This window comes from Drosophila persimilis, unplaced genomic scaffold (genome assembly GCF_003286085.1).
Source record: "Drosophila persimilis strain 14011-0111.01,24,50 unplaced genomic scaffold, DperRS2 tig00000579-arrow-pilon, whole genome shotgun sequence".
NCBI classification, from domain to species: Eukaryota; Metazoa; Arthropoda; class Insecta; order Diptera; family Drosophilidae; genus Drosophila; species Drosophila persimilis.
Genome location: NW_020825322.1, coordinates 108,275 through 128,786, shown reverse-complemented (window position 1 = coordinate 128,786; position 20,512 = coordinate 108,275). Strand labels below are relative to the sequence as shown.

The following is a 20,512-nucleotide window of genomic DNA, read 5'->3' as shown; positions in this document are numbered from 1 at the left end:
CAATACAAACATATATATACCAACTATATATCTATATCTTTATATAAGGACACTACAGCTAAACTCACAGACACACACACACAAATACGAGTAGATATTTGTATAATTTGTTAAGTTTATAAATTTTATAATTTTTATTACAATTACAAAACTATTTACAACGGAGATAAATCGGTAACCAGAAACAAATCGAAAATCTCTATCTATACATGTACCTACCACATAGAACATAAATGAGTAAAGAATTGTATTATGTAAAACCAGAAATTAATGAAATAAAGTTTTTAAAACACAAAATACAAGGGTGGAGGCACTGCACTGGGTTACGAATACTCGATCGGGTCCGGTCCGGTACTCTACTTGGACCAGTTACAGCTCGATTCTGAGATTAGAATGTCAGCAGTCCTACAGCTCATCAGCCAGTGTACGGCTCTCGACTGAGCAGAGGTAGTTCCAGACACGTGGGAGTTCCATTCTACAGCAGTGCAGCAATGCCGACCGAAAATGCAACAAAAGCCAGCACTTAAGGGCTCTCCAAATATTCACAGATGGTGTCTTATAATTACAGAAAGGCTGGGCCAAACTTTTGGCTAATAAATGACTAGTGTAACGACCCTACTACGTCTCCTTTTTGACCTTGCGGTCAGCAGTGGCCAGCACATCGAACTCCGGAAACAGGATGCCAATCTCCCGCAGGGCCGAGGCCTCGCTGTCCGATCCATGGCAGGCATTGCGTGTGTCGGAGAGGCCATAGAGCGCACGTATGCACTGCGGTTCGGTATAGACGGCCCTGAACACTTTGGTGGGTCCCATCAGGCGACGCCACTTCTGAATGGAGCCCTCCGACTGCAGTATGAGTGCATAGCAGGGGCCGCTGGCAGAGTTAGGGATGGTGGAGGATATAGTCCAGGGTATATGCCACATGGCAGGCGGGAGGACTGCACTGCCCCACTCACCTGTTCATGAAGCTGGTCAGGCGGTGGTAGAAGAACTTGCCCTGGTGCTCCGCATAGAAACGATCCGATAGGTCTTTCGTAATGTGGACCTCCTTCTGGTCGAGCACTCGAAAGTTCTGTTCGATCAGGGATTTGATCTGCTGCAGGGCGTATGTGTTGCGCAGTACATGCGGCTTGATCACGGCCAACGTTATTTCGGTCATATTGTTAACTTTCTTGATATTTTATAAAATTTGCCGGCTTTGATGTAATTTTGTTGTTGTTTGAATTCATATCGATATTTCTATTGATAATGTTTTAATTATTTTCTTTTAATTTAAGAAAATGTTTTGTGGTTATAAATATTGCACGTCATGTTTATTTTTGTTTCCTTTTTGTTATTTTAATTAATGTCAATTACTTTTAAGTCCATTCTGATGGCACACTTATATCGATATATCGCACTCGATATTTTTCGATATACATACGGGCACACTAAGACATCAGCTGGGTGCATTACACAAGCAGCCGCTGAATAAAAAAAACGTTTTGTTTTCGCACATTTATTTCAATTAAAACACCAGTATGCCTTTCATGAAGGGACGCGAGCCGATCCGGCGCACACTTAGGTACCTTAATGCAGGGAAATTGGTGCTCAAGGACAAGGTGCGGATCTTCAGCGTCAACTACAACACGTACGGCGATCATCATGCGGGCGCCAGGTGGGTTATCTGCGGCTAATACGAATGGTCCCAGAAACTGAATCTAATTGTTGCTCTTTTGCACTTCAGGGACTTTGTGTTTTGGAACATTCCACAGGTACAGTTCAAGAATCCCGAGGTGCAGGTGCTCACCATGAAGAACATGACCCCGTCGCCGTTTGTGCGCTGCTACTTTGATGATGGCCGCGATATGCTCATCGACATTGATAGTCGCAATAAAGACGAAATCATCGCCCATCTGGTCCAGGTGGTAGGCAAGACGCGGTAAGTGTGCGGCTGCATTCCATCGGTGCGGATTCCAGCAAGTCTGATTTCCTTTTCCTTTCAGGGAACAACTGGATGCGGAGGCCCGTCTGAAAGAGAGTAAGGACAATCCGGCCAATTTCGGCTACGGCTGCGACCGGCACTGCATCTGCGAGATTCCTGGACAGATGCCCTGCCCCGGCACCGTGCCACTGCCCGAACAGATGCGCGGAAAATTCAAGTTTGCTCCAAAGTAATTCGTTTCGTTTGATGCTGGGTGTGTCTTTATCTCTTAAATAAATTAATTGTAAAGTAAATGGTGTGTGTTGTCAGGCTGTCTGCTGCTGAGGTAGCGCCCTAAGTACTAAAATTTGATGTCCACTATGTTTTCCTCCCGGTGGCCCCAATTCAACGTCGCTTCGGACGCTGTTGTCGATGGTAGGGGGCCGAGGATTTTCCATAGCGCTGAGTATTGTCGCGATCCTTGTTGAACTGGTAGCGCTGGATGAAGGGAACGTTCGCGTTAAACCCCTCCCTGGGGTTGAGCTCGAGATTGTCGTCTGTGTGGCGTTCCAGATGTTTCAGTTTCGCCTCGATTGCGCGTATGGCCTCGGATTTGCTGATTTTCTCCTCGCGCTTGCCCGTCCCCAGAGCGGGAATCTCAATGCGTGGTTTGGGCTTTTGAAGATCATCCTGTAGTTAAGGGAGAGTACGATACGTATTAGACAGGATGAAGTATCTCCTTTCGGTGTATGCTCACGTATTTGATGTTCTTGGCAAGGCGAACGGCTATCGAGCGGCTGCCCACGCTTGTGCCATCCAGCTTCAGCAGGGCATTGGTGGCTCCCTCGTTCTATGGAAGGAAATTCAGTGAGTAAGATAAGGCGTGCTAAGAGTATGGCGGGGGAACCTACCTCGGCGAATGTAACAAAGGCATAGCCGCGGGACTGGCCAACCATGGGGCCGCCCTTGTGGAACAGCATGTCGAACTTTTCGATGGGACCGCATTTTTGCATTAGTTTGAGAAGTTGAAACCGATAATTGGCAAGGGGAGAGTGACTATTAGTTTGGTTTGGGGGTCAGCGTTTTGGCTGCAATCAACTTACTCGGTGATCCTTGAATCCAAATTTCCCACCCAGATGCGTCGCTGTTCCTCGCCAGCCCCCGCCGCTGCTGCTGTTGCTCCTTCACCAGCTCCAGCACTGCCGCCTCCGCCACTTGTGCAGGCCTGTAAATGCATATTTATATGACAAATACTACATGGATGCCACTTTTTCTAGGTTTACGTACAGCATTTGCCATTTTTCTTGCGAAAATCAACAAAAAAAAATAAACTAAATCCGTGAGATTTTGTGTGTATAGAGGTGGAGAACTATCGATGGCACTATCGACACTACCGATGTTAGGGCACTATCGCGCTACTAAGCTATCGATGGTTCAATGTTTCGATAGTGGGCGATAGTGGAAAGCACAGAATAACCGTGGAAGCGTCTTAGCCCACTAAAGCCCCCTCTATTTAAATAGTTCAACTACTTGAGGTAAATGGCGGAATATATTACTGATTGTAAATTCTTCTTGAGGATTCATGCCATCTCTACTATGAACTTAAAAAAACCACGATATTTTTCAGCTGAAGTGCGCTAAAATGATTAAATTTTCATTATTTTCAGTGGAAAATTGAAATACCCCCTTGGCTTATAATAGGTTAATCGTTCTCCGTCAAGGATTGGAAACCATATTCTCGATTTTGATATTCCGCTGAATATTACTGGCGAGATAGAACATTTAGCCATGTCCACATAATTATATCCGATTAATTAAACTATTCTCAACTTGACTGACTTACTTTAAATAATTGATTTCATTGCATTTTGCGTAAAACAATGTTTTAGCGAAATAGGTCAAAGCAAAAAAAACGAAATAGGATAGTCGTGCACATTGCTCAATTTAGAGATACTGTTGAAAAATTCTGGCTAACTAAAACCCTTTGTTTTGCCCACATAATTTAAGGACATTGATGAATAAATGTTCTACAAAATTGGTTAGTTCTTAGTCCTTGCTTTTATTGTATTTTGATTAAAACAAGTATTAAACAAAATATGTAGTTCCACAAAAAATCAAACCATTATATACCGATATAAGAGCTCGATAGCAACGATATGCTACTATCGAGAGGTAATCGATAGATGGCAGTGCCAACAGTATAATTTTTTCGCGGCAATAAAAATAAAAAAATACAATTATCTGTGCAACGGAGGAGAAAAACCATAATACAATATATCCTTCCAGTCAATCCCGCGGATCCAATCACCTCCTGCGGCTAGCTTCGTTAAAGAGACTTACAGTAGCAACTCATGGGTATGTGGCATTTGCCGCGTACGGCGCGCGTTTCAAGATTAAACCGATTAAAGCTCGTCCCACTTTCTGCAGAGTGCAAGCGATGCGGACCTCCGTCCTGCTGCTCGTGACGGTCGAAATGCCAGGACCAGGCAGAGAAGCTCGCCAAAAAGGAGACGCTCACTGAGCACCAAGATGACGCTCCAGAAGATCGACCATGTGGCCCAGCCAACTGGGATGTAAGGCGCGGCAAGTTCCTCGTGCAGCTCTGCAACATACAATGCTCCAGTTTTATAACGTTGTTTCACCTGCTTCCTGTCCTACAGGATCCTGTGCGACCTTTGACTTCTAACGACAGCCGGCATGCGTTTGATGGCCTCTTCCAGACCTTGGGCACCACCATTAAACTAGGCTATACACTTTCCGGACCTCGCACTTCCTTCCTTCTCAGATGCAGCAGAAGGTGGAGCCCATGAAGAAGCTCAACGAGGTGCTCAAGGCGCTTGCCCTTAATCGAGCACCAATTAAGCGAATGTAAGACATTGGCTCATTTCGTTATATATTCCTTACCATTGAAGTTTCCCATTTGGAGCTCGACAAAGTCGAGTTGGACGAAGAGCTGCTTGCAGTTGCGCAGCTACGAGGTGGCAAGACAGTGCGGCACCTTGATGCGCCCCTTGATGCGAATTGAATATGTTTTGGCTAGACTAGATGCTCCAGTAGCGTCAGTACTATATATTGGCAATAAAGCTTTGTTTTTACGTTATAATTGTAAAGAAGAGAAGGTGTTCCCCCTGATAAAACGTCTATTTTAAATAGAGAGAGAGCCAATGACTTACGCCCAGAGTAAGATCACGTACGTTTTCCTTGCTGCATTTGCTGTTCCTTTGCTTTCCCTATTGGTGATGACGCGGCGTTATCTGAACGCCAGAGCTGAAGCCCCTGCGATCTAATCCAGGAAGTTCCTTTGCGGCATGTACTGTGCGGTTAGTAGCAGGACCAATAGCATTCTATGAAAAAGGTAAAGATTTATTGTCAGTGAAAGAATATTACTAATTAGTATTTAGATATACAGGAACTGCTTGCGAAGACTTGGGAAATTCTGGTCTGAAGTGCCTAATAATTATACATATATGTATGCGTGATTGCGAGGACTATGTCGTGCGAATTCGAATCTGAGGCTTATCCAGCAGAGCTACAAGAGAAATACAGTAAAGAACATATTAAATAACACTTTAATAACAGCTTTTTCTGTTGAAAAGTTGGCAGCACTGCCTGCGACCATTCCGAACAAACAGAAAGAAACGTTCAAATTCAAACTTCAGATGTTCACTTTTCCAAATTGCCTTTACCATTCGGCATCCCCAAAAAAAAAAAGTGCCAACTCCTTAATTATTTCCTGAAGAAACGTTTGAAGTTTAACGGAAATCAGAGATCATTCCTTTTCCCATCGATCTGGCAACGCTTTTCGGATATATCGACGATCGCTATTGACCAGCGCTGCCATTTAATCAGGACACACCTTTTCCTATCGATCTGGCAGCGCTTTGCGGATCTATTGATGATATTTAAAATTTGAATTTAAATTTGAAAATCAGCCCCTTTGAGTTTGATACTCTCTCACACTAAATTGACATAATTTCAGCGCCATCAAGAGATTTGTGGCACGATTACGTATGCGGCAAATGACCAACATGTTGCGCCCAGCCAGCACAGCCATAAAAAATGCGAGCAGCTGCAGCAACAGATCCAAATTGCAGTTGGAATAAGCCAAGAAAAAAGGCCAAGGCAAGAAAAGGGCTAGAGGTAGGGATAAAATATGCATGCAAGCAAGCAATTGCAGCGGCATGGTCATATAGAAATTGCAGCATGCATACTAAAACGCACTTTACCGACTACCGACCCGCTACGCCCCGACCTATCCCTGCCAGCGACAGAGATGAAGAGCGAGCTCCCTTCATATGTATGCATGTGAGCGCAAAGCGTCTGAAACCCCGGACAAGCCTCGATATGCAGAGCCAGAACCCGGCGTCTCGTCTCGTCTCGTCTCGGTGAATTATTTAAACAAATGACGGAGAAGTAGCAGCAGGAGGAGCAGCCCCTTTAACGTTGCAGGGACAAACATCAAGAGCCCGTTTTTCATCATCACTCTCTCACTCAAAAACGGACAATACACCAGCAGCACCGGCTTCAGCTCCATTCTCCTTCTGCTTCTCCGTCTCCGTCTCCTCCTTCTCTGGCTACTTGTTAGTGGTGCTTCTGCTCAACGATGGTAATTTGTGTTGGTCGTGCGACAAGCGGACTGCAGACCAGGAAGGAGACTGGCAACTGGTAGTCGGGGCCAAGGGCTAACATGTGCAGCGACAAGCGGAAGGCAAACTTCACATATCGTTGACGACACTGGCAGACGGCACAGTGGCACAGCAGCACAGTGGCTTGCGTCCCACAACAAAACTACGGATTGGCCGAGCATTTACATTTCGGCTTGGAAACCCAACCACTGTCCCACGATGAAGACGTCGGAAGTTGTCCATGGGGTCAGGCAGAGAAAGAGTCCGGGATAGACGTTAGAGCAGTAGGGCATGGGGGGAAGGGGGGAAGGGGGGAAGGAGGCGGATCTGGGTCCTGGGAACTTATCGCATACAATGCGCATTAGCAGTGTCTACATGCGTCCGCATCAAGTTATTTCCATCCTGTCCAGCGGACAGGACGACGGCTGTTGCATATTTCAAGGGGGTTTTGTGTGAAATTCTCTACCTCTCTCTCTCTCTCTCTCTCTCTCTGGAAACATTTTGCCCGCTGCCTAGGGGAAATGGAATTGAAGTGCTTTGGTGTGGCTTGGGAATTACAAGGAATTTAGTTTATATTCGTATTCTTTCTGTTCTTTGGTCCGATATGTTTATAGCCCAACGATTAACCGGTTACACCTATTTTAGCCGCTGAACTTTTCTACGCTTGGCTCCCGTACAGCTCATACAGTTGGTGATTCTTTAGGGAGCGAAAGGGTCCATAAATACTCGGAAGAACTTTTCTCTCGAAAACGCCAATTGCCGCCTCTTCCGTTGCTGGCTTAGACGCCGCGCCGTCTAACTCCTTGATTTTCGGATTCGAGGCTTATGTTTTTTTTTTGTTTGGTTGCGACATTGCGAAAGATTGCTTAAGACGGCTAGACTCGCGTAGACAATGTGCCCGATACAGAGAAAATGTATTCCAAATATTCCCTCGTTTCGTTTTTGTTAAATCACACTTTTAGGGCCACAATCAAAGGCACAAATAGCGCCACCAAACGATGCCATAACGATGTTTTTCGATATTTTATTACCAGGCGAACATAAAAAGCAGAAAGCGACCTGCACAGTTAACAGCAGGGGTAAGCATTAACAGCACACTGTTGGTGCTAACAGGCCGCTGGTAGAGCAGCCTCAATGTTAACATAACAGTTCATGTTAGAGCTGTTCGCCGGTACTTGCAAAGGCATATATGAATCGATCGATTTTCGGACTTTAACAACTAGTTTTTGTACCTTCTTTTTTAGCAAATGACAGCCTCCAGTCTTGTGTGTAAATTATGTTTATTGAACCTAATTTGGTATTTTTTAAGCTCTCATCTCAAACCTTTTTGGAAAGTCTATAAACTGAATAAAATGTTTCTCGTGTTCCACATTATCCTCATCATTACGTGTATTACAACTTCATATATTCCAAGTGAAGGTACTCGATACTAGAATCTTATGCAGTACTGGTCGCTCTGTAGAAAAGGAAAGAACGATTGCTGGCCCTTTCCTTTCGGATTCGCAGTTGTTCAACGTAAGACTCGTTTTTAATTGATTCCACTGGATGTTCAGTTGTTTAGGGAATTGCAATTCAATTCTAATACCAATTCATATAGAATTTCTGATTTCTTGGCAAAAATTGCAAGTGGTGCCAACAGGTGATTACATTCTATGGGATTCTTTGCAAGATTCTACATGGATACCTCAACCTGGAACTATCTTTGTATCTTTAAGGACTTCCCAATTATGGAACTCCTCAGATTTATCAGAGAATTTGTACTTGGGGATATCCCTGCAAAAGGAACTTCCATTGAGGGCAGGGTTCCCAGCTCTCGTTTAAGTCGCATCTCCATGCTCCAAGCTCCATATGTCTCCACTTATCCCAGCGCCACCTTGTCCGGCTCCTGCCGCTCCTCCCACTTGCAACCACTTTGCCTGGTGTGCACCGCGCCGGCGGCAAATTGCAAAATGGACACAATTTTTGCTGGCTCTTTTTGGTACAGCGTTTCCTTTTTCTTTTCCTTTTTTTTCTAGTTCATAAATATAACTGCTATTATAAATGCACACACACACACACACACACACACACATGATGGTATATGTAGGGGAGCGAGTATATATACTATATAGTTTAGATATGCTGATATGCAGGGAAGGAATGCGGGGCGAAGTAGGGTCAGGTCGAGTGGGAGAGCAACACGCATGCAAAACTTTGTATGGGGGAAGGGGACGGGGACGGGGACGGGAAAGGAAAGGAAAAACCAGTTCAAGTGCTCGGAAAAGTAAAGTCGTCGTCTGCTGACTTAAGTTGTTATAAAAATGCAAATTTTTTACAGCTTTTGCCGTTTCCTAGAGCAAAAGCAGGCAGCGGCAAAAGCAGCACCAGCACCAGCACCAGCACGAAAGAGCAGCTAGAGGTCTCGGGATACGAGTATATGTATGTGCATGTGGGGATGGATATATAGAACGATAACTATTCCAAATGCTTGTAATGATTTTGTCATGAGTTGTGTTGTAGGCCATGTACAAACCATTGAGTCCAGAGAGAAACCTCAAGCTGAAGGAGGAATACAAGAGCAGAAGGAGCACACCCACCGAAATGATGGACGGGACATGCCATGTACCCACTGAATCCTGAATCCTGAGTCCTGAATCTGATTCTGATTCTGACAACCCTGTCGTGGTCCGAAAATGGCAAAGTTCTTGGCAACCACACAATTATGGTCACGTCTTGGAGCCCAAGGTCTGCTTCTGGCATCAACCACTTGCTATTCACGATTACATGAATACACTCATGGATGCGTACGTATTATAATTCTCCTTCTGGGTGACCACATAACAAATGCACCTACTGTGCGGCTACTTAATGCATTCCCGGCTATGACGTATGTGCCAGGCACTAATTAGCAGTAAGATATGAAGAGAACGGACGCTGCAGAATATCTATTTTCCCATTAAAATGAATTGCGGTTGAGCATATTCCTTTGAAGTGGTTATGCTGACGATTCAATCTTTTTACATGTCGTAGTACAGGTCTTTTGAGATTGTGTCCAAAGCAAATGATAACGACCGTCGGGCAGCAGCAGCTCGACAGCAACAGATTAACAGTGCTGTTACTGTTACAGCCTGTTACTGCGACCAGTTACAGCGCACGCACTGTTACCGTACAGGGATCTGTAAGGTCTGAAGGAACCACAGCTTCCACATCACCACAGTGCTCGAACTTTAAAAATGATTGACAAATATTGAGTGTGCCTTGAGAGAGTATCCGGCAGCGAATGTTTGGCCTCGATCGCTGAGGTTTGGCTCTTCTCCTACTCTCTCTATCCCTGTCTCTCTTAAGATAAAGATGGTACAGGGATGCGGGTGGCAGGGTCCTGCGTGCGTGTGTGTGTGTGTCCTTGCCCGTCCTGATGTACGACAGAATTATGCGATAAATGTGCATTTTTGTGAGTTATTCAAATTATGTATGCGCCTCGGTGTGTATCCCCAAAGTCTGCCCTATCTCTCTACCCTTCTCTCCCTCTCTGCCTCTCTTCCTCTTTGTGGCTCTATCTCCATCTCTCTTGTCCCCCTGCTTCCTGTAGCTGTGCTGTGTCTTCCTCTGACCTAACTCTAGTGTACGGTTCATTTGTGCAAGGTTTGTGCAATTTATGACAGAAGTCCGGGACATCCAGGACATCCAGGACATGGAAAATATGAAGGCAATAAAATGTTTCAGCCCCCGTGCCCCCAAAAACTTCACAATCCAAACGAGCAACACAGTGGCATGGGGTGGGAGAGGAGATAGGGGATAGGGATAGGGGAGTCAAGTCCTTAAACGCATCGTTGGCATCCTGGAAAGGTGTTGTAATGCCCATTAAGAATGCCAAAGGTGCAAACTGTCTTAAGATGCAATGCAAATTAGTAAACATTTTGCAGAGCGAGCGAAAGAGAGAGAGAGAGAGAAAGACAGCTGGAGTTGTAGACAGATTTTGATTTTAATTTTAATTAAAACTTATTTTGTGGAAATGCCAGGAAATGCAATGCAGAATCTTTAACAATAATAAGCCCTGACGTGACGAAGTGCTGCATAAATTTGTTTTGCAACGAAAACGCAATTGACAGAGTGCTAGAGAGAGAGAGAGGGAGAGGGATAGAGCTGGTATGAGATTGAGTAAGAGATAGACATATGTACATATGTATGTATGTGTGTGTACATGAAAAGTAACGGTTACAAAGCCATAAAGCAAATTACATTCTGCCGACGTTCTGCCAACGCGGTCGTCGTCGTCGCTGATGTGTCGAAATCAGAGCGAGAGAATAAGCTGGGAATGAGATAAGAATAGACATAAATAGAGACAAAGGGGGGAGGGAGATGGCAAGTGACAGCGACAGAGAGAGAGAGACAGAGAGAGATGCCTTGATTATGTGAACCTTGGCCAAATGACTTTTGCTTCTCTCTCATTCCGAAGCCTTTTTCGCGGAGGTGGGCGGCTCGGCCATAACGAAATGGGACCATTTCGGCACGTCCCTCGACTGGGAGATACCCTGGAGTAGCCACAAACCAAAGGGTTTTTTGGGGACTTCTATAATTAATAATGATGAGTCGAAAAATGTACAAATTCATAGCCATTTGAATGCATTCGAATCGGGGGAGGTTAACAGAGCAACAGCGCTGTTAACAGCCCCGTCCTAACAGCCTGTTACCGCTTCCCACTGTTACCGCTTCCCACTGTTACCGCTTCCCACTGTTATCGCTTCCCACTGTTACCGCTTCCCACTGTTACCGCTCTCTAACTGCGCTCTTAAGGCCTTCTTAAGACGATCTAAACAGAAGAGAGACTAAGGGACCCGCAGATAGAACCTCACCCGTAGAAGGTGCCTGCACACACCGGAGGCGTCTGCAACCACAGGTGGAAACTGACATCAATATTCTTCGTCCCTTAAGCAGGCAGCAGCCAGCAGCCACCAGCCGCCAGCCACGAAAGTGGGAAAATTGCTTGGCAACCACACAATTATGGTCACGTCTTGGGACAAAGTTTGCGCCTTGCACTTGATATTCGTGAATAAATTGGGCCCCATGGGCCCCCCACCACATACGAAAGGCACGCACTGTGCTGCATTCCGCTCAGGGTTTGTGGTTGAGTACAGTGCTGTCCAATAATAATGCAATACTAATTGGTGACGAAATGCCTCATCTATGGTGGGGCCTTTTGGGTGTCGGCGAGTGCTGTGTTGCCACTCAAATAGTATAAATGTCTGCCAGGGGCCACTGATGTCTGGCATACCTGAAGGCACCCTGGGAAAACAAGTGCAAAGAATGACATGTTCAACAGCGGCAGGAACCACAACAGCCAAAGCGAGAGGCAAATAATAATGCATAAATTGTGGCAAGTTGGTGGAGACGACTACAACGACGACGACGACTTCACCACGTTAATCCCTGTAAAGACATTGCCTCATCCTGATTTCCATACCCCTTATTTCCCCCCCACACCTCACCCTGATCCCACCCATCCGTGCCGCCCCCCTCAGCCTTTTTTTCCAGCCATGAACCTAAGTGGAACACTTCCTGATATTAAAGATGGGGGAATATGGCAAAGATTTTTTCACTTTACAGCGCGGTGAGAAAACTTTTTAATTATCTGAGTGTGTGGCAATTAAAGCCATATAAAAAGTTCTCTCTCTCTCCCTCTCTGTCTGTCTGTTTGGCCCCGTCAGCACCAATCAACTTCATCCTTGTCTTAAGCTGAAATTAAAATAACTTGGGTTTTGTGCCCTTTCGTCTTGCAACAAAACTAAGGACAAGTGGCAGCAGCAGCAGAAGATCCTGGCTAGAGAGAGGGGCAGAGGGAGAAGAGTGAGCCTTTAATGGGTCACAGGGTCAGCTTTAAGTGGCACACAGATACACAGATACACATGGACTATGGTTCAGTGTTCAATTCAATTTCCATTCAATTCAATTAGATGGGGGAGGATTTAATTGAAATGCCATTGCCGCTGCCACAGCCACAGCCACAACCGAATAGCCGCATAAAGTGGGATAATAAGCCGATAAACGAAGCTCCAGATACCCTTCAAATTCAATCAGAAAGGAAGAACATGCCAGGCAAGATGGGAGAACCTTTGATTCCGCATACCCTCTTGTAAGGGCATTAACAGGGGAAAACTTTTCAATGCCTCAGCACAAAATGCTGTCCAAACATTTTTCCCGTGCAGACGACTCTGCTAAGATTCCTTGGTCCACCCCCCCCGTTACCGAAATTGACGTCAATTGATATTGATAATCCATGCATTATGCGCGATAAACAAAGTTAATTGAATCAAAGGCGATGCCCGGTCTGGGTCGCACCAGTGTCTCAATGGGGGACTCAGTGGTAATGGCTCGCTCTCGCTCTCGTGCCTTCCTCTTTGCCTAATGCTAATGGTGCGTATGAGCAATGTGCGTGAAGCACGAAATACCATGCCAAATGAGATTAGAGCTCAGATTGTATCAGTGTCTCATCGATACGTACATTAAGCGACATTAACTTGGAATCGATTGATTAAAAGGCAATGGGCAGACATGTGCTTACTTGTTTTTCCACAGAAATTATTCGAATATTCCAGGGACCTGAAGGGCACTCTAAAAAAATTAAAACAATAAGTAATTATGGCTTGAGAGAGAATCCGGCACAGAATGAGGTGAGGCTTGGCCCTCTGTTCACACTCTGTTAAGTCTAAAGACTCGGTTACTTTCTGTTAACTCTACAGAGTCTGCTACTCTCTGTTAACTCTACAGACTAGGTTACTCTCTGTTCACTCTACAGACTCTGCTACTCTCTGTTCACTCTACAGACTCGGCTCGGTTATTCTCTGTTAACTCTACAGACTCTGCTACTCTCTGTTAACTCTACAGAGTCTGCTACTCTCTGTTCACTCTACAGACTCTGTTAATCATGTGGCTTTCCACCGAATCCAAAATGAATTCAATTACTTTCTTCTCTCCATATCCGCTCCGTCCAATGATGGTAGAAAAAGTGATCGCATATTATTATTTGGGAATAGGGACGGAATTTTTGGGCAATCCTAAGGCCCTTAGCCACGGTCTATTCTTACAGAAGTGATTCCCTCTAAGTGATTCCCCATTTCATCTCTTAAGGAGGTAGCGCAGCTCTGGCCTGGCCTGGCCTGGCATGGCATGGCAGTGACAGTGGGTCAGGGCTACACACCACCTGCCAGGGCGTCAAAATTAAAAAGTTTCGACAGCGCTTCAGCAACAATTTGAGAAGTTTCTTGATGCTTGAAATGAACAATAGTTTTAAAATGCCACTGCCTGGCTTGGAGGTGCCAGCAGGGTGCCAGGGGGAGGGGGTGCCACGGATAATGGGGCCCGGGAGTAGAGGATCCCGAATAATGGGTCCAGAAAGGAGCAGGAGCACGAGGCTTGGAGGCACGGGCACAGTTTTATGAGCTTGGGCAAAAAGTTAGGCAACAATTATTTTTTGTCGTGGGGGTGGGGGCAGGGGGAGGGGGCACAAGTAAAAATACGAAAAATCTACATGACACTGAATGAGTTTTCAAAGTTTTCCTCTGCCAGGGTAAAGAGAGAGAGAGAGAGAGAGATAGAGACAATGGTGGAAGAGAGACGAACGCATTAACAGTTTGAATGTGTGTCTAATGCGAAATTCGGAGAATTCCTCCACCTATTCCTCCTCCCAACCGAACACCTCTTCCAAAATGCACTCTCAAAGCATATACGCACTGAAGGAAACATCCTGGGCAAAAACTCTCCTCCCTACACTGAGAAAAAACTGCTACTTCGAGTAGAACGAACTTTACACATTAAGAAAACATGGGTATTCCATCTATATGGTTCTAGGGGAATTCAAAGGCCATAACAGTGACACTGCTCAGGGCAACAGCTGTAACAGAGCGGCAACAGTGGTGCCAACAGCCTGTTACCGCCCCTGGTTACAGCGCACTGTTACCGCTCTCTGACAGCTCTCACAGAGAAATGTTTTCAGACCTGGAACTTCTAGATTTTGCTGGCTTTTAGAATCAACTAAACAACTATTTTATCTGTAGAGTATAGCTTCGAACTGAACTGGATTGAAGGATAATGATGATAATGAATTTGAGCATTTATCTAAAGAGTTTCCTTAATGCATCAACAAAAAATTGTGCTCGACATCGGGGTTTCTTAATACCAGTAGAAGGTGGTACAAGTGCTGGGCATTACAGAGGTCTGCACGTCATTTAGATAAAACTGTTTGGCTATAAAGACCCATGTAGATCGATCGATAACATATTGTACAGCCAATAAAGTCTCCTGTTTCTTTCAGTGGAGCTCTGCCTTTACCTGATACTCTCTCGACTTGCCTTCTGCTTTGCTTCTACTCCCTTCTACCTCCTATTGTCCGCTCAGCGCCTCCTATTTCCGTGCTGTAGCCCCTGATTTCCTTCGATGCCTCCTGTTGCCACAGATCGTTCTTCTTTCACACATGTGGACTCCATCTACAACTCCACCACTGGGCACACTTCCTTCTGCCTCTGTCTGCCCTTCCTCGGTATGCCTCTATGTGTGTGGCACGGTCTTTGTCTCTGTCTGTGTATCTGTCCTTCGGAAACGGAAAGAAATCAGGGACACTTCCCCCTTGCAGGGCGTGGCTGGGGATGAGGTCTCCAGTTGTCTCTTCTCTGTTCGTTTTAAAACTTTGCGCAATTGTAATTATTTTTCGATTTGCATGCTGCAGTTTTTGCAGTTGTCCGGCAACTTTGCAACAACTGTGAAGGGACGAGAGCGTAACACAGTGGGGCACACAATAAAACTGGCACTTTCAGCTGCCACTTTCAGCTGCAGCTGCAGCCACCGCCTCCTGCTGGATGGATGGGAAAATGCCTGAGCAAATGTTTGGCTTTGTTCGCTTAATTACAAAAATTGCAAAAGCTTCAAATAATTTTGATCAGCTTTCTCCTGCAGGGCCGCCGCTGTTCCTCCTGGACACACAGGACGCTGGACAGGATACCATATGAGGCCCGAATCGAGAACAGGGGAGGGGCTGAGTGGCAGGAGTCCGATGAAAGTTGTCCAAATGTGGAAGAACTTTGCCACGCACTTGGTCACATTGTTTGAGTTGATAGAGGGGCTGCAGAAGGGCGGAGGAGGTAGGTGGCAGGAGAATGTAGGAGGAGGAATGCAGCAGGAGGCTTCAAGATGGATGCAAAAAGGGCGGAGAACGGTCCGAAAAGAGTTAGGGAGCAAACTGCAGAAGCTGCAGCTGTTCTTGCAGTGGCACGGAGGCAGAGTGTGCTGCTGCTACTGCTGCTGCTGCTGCTATGTGGTGCCTGTCAAGTGTGCGGGTGTGTGGGGGTATGTCCTGTGGTCATCAGCAGTCCAGGCCCGTCCACAGTCCACAGAAGTTGGAGCAACATCATCATCAAGAGCCAGAGCATTGAGTGCATGTCGGAAGTTGTGGAAGGAACAGAACAGGGGGCATGGCCATTGCTAGGGTTACGGGTTACGGGTTACGGGTTACGGGCTTGTGACCAAAAAACTGGCACTATATCTTCCACTGGGGGAGAGGAGGGAAGGGCCCCCAAATGTTGCCAATGTGACAAGAATTTTTGGGGAAAAAGCAGCCAAAAAGGACAACAGCAGCAGCAGAGAGCATTTTCCATGAAAAGAAGTTGAAAAGGAAAAGCGTTTCCAGGAGAAGAAAGATTACTTTTTTGATAGATTTTCGTGCAGATCCAAATTTTTGATTTTGCTTTTGACAATCTACAGAAAGCAGGCACAAGTATATGACATTTTTGGGAAAACCAAAGCCAAAGCCAAACCAAAATTTCGAAATAAAAGATTAGACTAAGGAAACCTTTCTTTGTGCGTGGACCTCAAACATAATGCCCAAAAGCGGGGAGACCACACCCCAAATCCCGCCTAAGCCGCACCGCTGGACCCGGCAAGTGTCGGATGTCCAGACCCAGACGACTCCCCAGGAATCCTCCAGTGATTTTGAACTTGACTCCGAGGGGGATGAGTCTCTACAGGCGCCCTCGGACCAGAGCGGTTTCTACGTCTCCCACGAGGAGACGTCTCTGGGGGTGCCCTCGGACTTCAGGGATGTCTCCTACGAACGCCGAAAGAAGAGACTGCGCCGCACTCTCAAGAAATGCTGCTGCTGTGTGGATCTCCGGGTGGGCTGCTGTTTCATGGGGTTCTTTGAGCTGTGCTCCTCGGCGATATGCCTGGTGCTCGGTGAAAGTAATTGAATGAAAGGGGCTCCTATGTGGATAGCGATATGGATACCACTTCCTTCTTTCCAGGTAATTGGATGCTGTATATAGGCCGTCTCGGATATATGGCTTACCTCATCGGATCGGCCATGCTGATGGTTGGCACCTTTTTGGTATGCTTTCTGGCCATACAAAGGGTCCTTGATGGCAGTCCTGGTCTCTTTCGCAGGAATGGCAGTGTCTCGTTAGGATCTATCTCTTCACGAACGTCGTGCATCTCCTGCTGTGCCCCCTGTTCATCCTGCAGCACGGCCTGAAATCCTGTTTTTATTGCTATTACGAAATCGTTGTCCTTTCTTTTCTTCTACGTAGCGTCCACACAATCTGTTGACATATTTTTCAGTCTTGCTAATGCACTTTTCTCACAGTACTCGGTCTGTATTTTGGGCTGGTGGCCTACTCCTACCTGTTGCAGATCCAGTGGCACCATTCCCGCTTCTACATGCCGCATGGCAGGATTGCAAGGAACGGCATACGGAGGAGCCGAAGGGAGGATATTGAGGGAGTGCAGCCGGCCGTTGAGAGCCAGGAACAGGAACAGGAACAGGAACAAGCACGGCAACTGAGCCAGCAGCACAGCCAAAGCGATATGGATCCTTCCAATGAGCAACAGTCAGTGTTGTAAGCTGTGTGTCAAAAACTGCATTTAAATATGTTTTTCATTATTCAATAGAAGTTATATCCAAATCAGATCAATTCCTCTCCACCTTTCCCTCTGTGCAGGCCAGCAGCTCTAACAGAGGAACGGCTCTATTAACATCCTAGGCTAACAGCATGTTACCACTCTCCGTTAACAGCCTGTGGCCGCTGCCGTTTACAGCACACTGTAACCGCTCTTCGGTAGCACTCGCGATCCACACGGCTCTCGAGCGGCCATAATTATAGCGAATATTCTAAGCCGCACGCCGACTTTAATTCCTTTTACTCATCGCTGAGGCACTCCTACATCTACAATTCTATCCACCCGCCCTCCTACAGCCACCTGCCTTGTCTTTTTTGTTGTCTCAAGCCAGCGGATGGACTTTGAGCTTTTCCTTTGAGCTTTTCCCGCCACAAACCCCATTTCCAATCTGCATCTTCGGTTACAGTTCCACTTCGGGGAGCGGCGCGGCGCGGCGCGGCGAGGTGCCACGTGTGGTACGTCCGCCCATGGGGATATGGTGACCGCAACGCCTTTTCCTTCCTTCTCTCTTCTTCTCCTTCGGTTCCAATGGTTCCGCTCTGGGCGACTGAAATTTAATACTTTTGCACATTTTCTAAACTGTCGTTGGCTTCTCCACTGCTCCACTGCTCCTCTCTCTCTCTCTCACAACCTTTCTCTGGCTTTTCCTATGGTTTTCCATGGCTTTGCCCCACCTTCCCTCCCCTTCGCTTTGCTTCGTCTCTCCCAGGAGACATGTGTGTACGTGTGTGTGTGTTCAGTGCCGAGCCTCTGTGCATTTTTCTATTCCCGTTTTCATTTATGCAACATTGCCACAGCGCGAGGAAACAGCAGCAAAAGCAACAGAAAAAATAGTCTGCGTTTTTCTAAAATTAAAAAAAAAAAAAAAGGGAAAGGGAAAGAAAAATCTTGGAAAATATGCGCGCTGCGTCGCTGCTTCATGGCTGCGGTTGACAGCGGTGGCAGAGGGCGCCGCGGCGGCTGCATGGACCATGGTGGTGCGGCAGCTGCAACATTGACGCCGCTGCCAGCGTTGCAGCACGGCAGCGTCGCAGCAGAGTTGCAATTTTTATGACATTTCATTTGCATGCCACGCGCAAAGGCAGCAGCAGAGGCAGAAGTAGATGTTGCAGCAGTAGCAGCAGCGAAAAGAAATTAAACACAACACAGCGTCAGGGGAGCTGCTGCTGCTGCTGCTGCTTCTGCTTCTGCTGTGCCCCCCGCTGTGGGGCAAGTGTGGTTCCGGGGGGAGGCCGCCATTTTAGTATGCACACAGAATTGTTAACAATATGGCGCCTCCGCATCGCCATACTTTGTCGCACCTCCCACTGCCTCCCTCCATTTGCCTTTTCCTTGATCTTCATTTGGGGGCACAGCATGGGGGGTATCCGCGATTTAAGAGGATTCGCCATCCAAAGGATTTCCATGGAATACCATCCACACAGCATCGAAGCACTCATTCAATCTGTACTACGTAGTACCCCTGCCCCACAAAATAACCTTCGAGGGTATCTGCCATTCGGCTCGTGTTCGCTCACACTGGAAAACAGTATTTGTATATTTTGTGTGTATTTTTTTAATTAATTCAGTTTTGAGCAATTAGTTTTGATGCGTTGCATTTAAAATTAATTGCAGCAGCAGCAGCAGCGTTAATTGGCTGCAATCCTCCCCACCTACTGCTGCCAACGATCCGCCAAGATATACAATACTATATAGTGCCATATATGGTCCATATGTACATATGTATATGGGTATATTCAGTTCAATTTGTGCAAATAAATCAACTGCAAAGTGTGGAAAAATGTGTAGTCGTTTTTGGCTCATTAAAGCTTAATTTGTTGGCGTTTTCCCTTGCCCGTTTGTGTTTGATGTGATTCGTGGATGTACATGGACCATATTATCTGCTGGAATAACCGATTAGACTAATGCCTTTAGAACACCCACAATATCGGAATCGATTTAACAGATAAAAAGACATGAGAACTCGTATCTGTGCAGCAGTTCAGCAGCGCTGTTAACGGCTCCCCAGGTTAACAGCCTGTTATCGTTTCCGTTTCCGGCTAATGCGCTCTGTTAACAGCCTGTGGCCGCTTCCGGTTACAGGGCACTGTTACCGCTCCCTGACATTCCAAGTGGCGGTACAGATGGCGTATTCTCATGTCCAAATCAAGAAACTTATTTATCTCAGAATTAAAATATCTATGCAGTGCCCGACTGTAGTCCAATATTGAGTCCAACTTAGACTCTAAGCGGTGGGGAAATAGATACCAAAATTTTTCCCGTAACTGAATGCTGATTTTGGGGCATCTTTGTAAAGCTGCTTTAACCACCAGGAACGCTCCAGTACGCTCCTATAATCGTCATGCCTGCCCATCTCTTGCTGCATTCCTTCATCTCGTCGTTTTTGTGTGCTCATTAAAGGTTCTTTCTGGTTCTTATGGCCAGGCAGCAGGTATTGACAAGGTAACCTAAGTCCATGCGATGGGACGCCCATCTTTCCTTCCTTTCTTCCTTCCTTCCTTCTAATTCACAAAAACCATTGTCATCTGTGGCGTATGCGTAGTATCAAATAAAGATGCTCTGCACGTGCGAGTCTCTGCGTGTGTGTGTGTGTGTGGGTGACTCCTCTGTATTTGCTAATTAGAGTACGCCTGCGGTTTTCCATTACAAAAAGCCATAAATACCCTTAACGTACGTAAGCCCCACCTCATCCCCATCACAGCTGCAGCACACGGAGGGCGAAACAGGTGAAAGGGGATCTGTGGTCTGGGCTACCGGGTGTTCACTGTGCCACCCCTGGCCTTTGTCACCCTTTGCCAATGGTCTAGCTCCTGTGGTTTCGCAGGCAAAAACTATTGCCTATTTATAAGGGCCCTGCTCTCGAGTCCTGCCAAGAAGTTCTGTGTATTCCACCCAACAGAGGCAGACAGAGACAGAGAGAGAGAGAGAGAGAGAGAGAGAGAGAGAGAGAGAAAGAGAGAGAGAGAGAGAGAGAGAGTGAGAGCGGGGGCGGGTAAACAACCCTTCTCGGGGATATTGTGGCAGCATGCAGCTTGTCTTTCATTATCTCGATTGTGGGTTCCAA

General features: G+C 46.3%; 4 protein-coding genes and 1 long non-coding RNA gene across 6 annotated transcripts; 3 read left to right on the top strand and 2 right to left on the bottom strand.

Moving 5' to 3' along the window:
• Window positions 1-533: 533 nt before the first annotated feature.
• Window positions 534-1,175, bottom strand: LOC6598196 (nucleoside diphosphate kinase 6). The gene is made up of 2 exons (XM_002023495.2): window positions 957-1,175; window positions 534-874 (listed from the first exon to the last, which is right to left on the bottom strand). Exons 1-2 carry the CDS (start codon window positions 1,157-1,159, stop codon window positions 619-621), a joined length of 459 nt encoding a protein of 152 aa, XP_002023531.2. The 5' UTR covers window positions 1,160-1,175; the 3' UTR covers window positions 534-618.
• Window positions 1,176-1,475: 300 nt separating this feature from the next.
• On the top strand, window positions 1,476-2,217 carry LOC6598197 (probable 28S ribosomal protein S25, mitochondrial). The gene is made up of 3 exons (XM_002023496.2): window positions 1,476-1,657; window positions 1,727-1,921; window positions 1,986-2,217. Exons 1-3 carry the CDS (start codon window positions 1,521-1,523, stop codon window positions 2,155-2,157), a joined length of 504 nt encoding a protein of 167 aa, XP_002023532.1. The 5' UTR covers window positions 1,476-1,520; the 3' UTR covers window positions 2,158-2,217.
• Window positions 2,158-3,245, bottom strand: LOC6598198 (probable RNA-binding protein 18). 2 transcript variants are annotated; one of them, XM_026990375.1, is made up of 5 exons: window positions 3,191-3,245; window positions 3,007-3,128; window positions 2,815-2,935; window positions 2,661-2,753; window positions 2,158-2,593 (listed from the first exon to the last, which is right to left on the bottom strand). In XM_026990375.1, the coding sequence occupies exons 1-5, from the start codon at window positions 3,200-3,202 to the stop codon at window positions 2,309-2,311; spliced, it is 633 nt and encodes a 210-aa protein (XP_026846176.1). In that variant the 5' UTR covers window positions 3,203-3,245; the 3' UTR covers window positions 2,158-2,308. The 2 variants fall into 2 exon arrangements, with proteins under 2 accessions (XP_026846176.1, XP_026846177.1); XM_026990376.1 differs by lacking the exon at window positions 3,191-3,245 and having other exon boundaries at window positions 2,815-2,889; window positions 3,007-3,065.
• Window positions 3,246-4,141: 896 nt separating this feature from the next.
• LOC6598199 lies at window positions 4,142-5,135 on the top strand. The gene is made up of 3 exons (XR_003408961.1): window positions 4,142-4,258; window positions 4,331-4,476; window positions 4,564-5,135. It is a non-coding gene; the product is annotated as an uncharacterized LOC6598199 (long non-coding RNA).
• Window positions 5,136-16,356: 11,221 nt separating this feature from the next.
• Window positions 16,357-17,391, top strand: LOC6598200. The gene is made up of 4 exons (XM_026990438.1): window positions 16,357-16,734; window positions 16,797-16,879; window positions 16,936-17,074; window positions 17,135-17,391. Exons 1-4 carry the CDS (start codon window positions 16,374-16,376, stop codon window positions 17,389-17,391), a joined length of 840 nt encoding a protein of 279 aa, XP_026846239.1. The 5' UTR covers window positions 16,357-16,373.
• The last annotated feature ends 3,121 nt before the right edge of the window (window positions 17,392-20,512 follow it).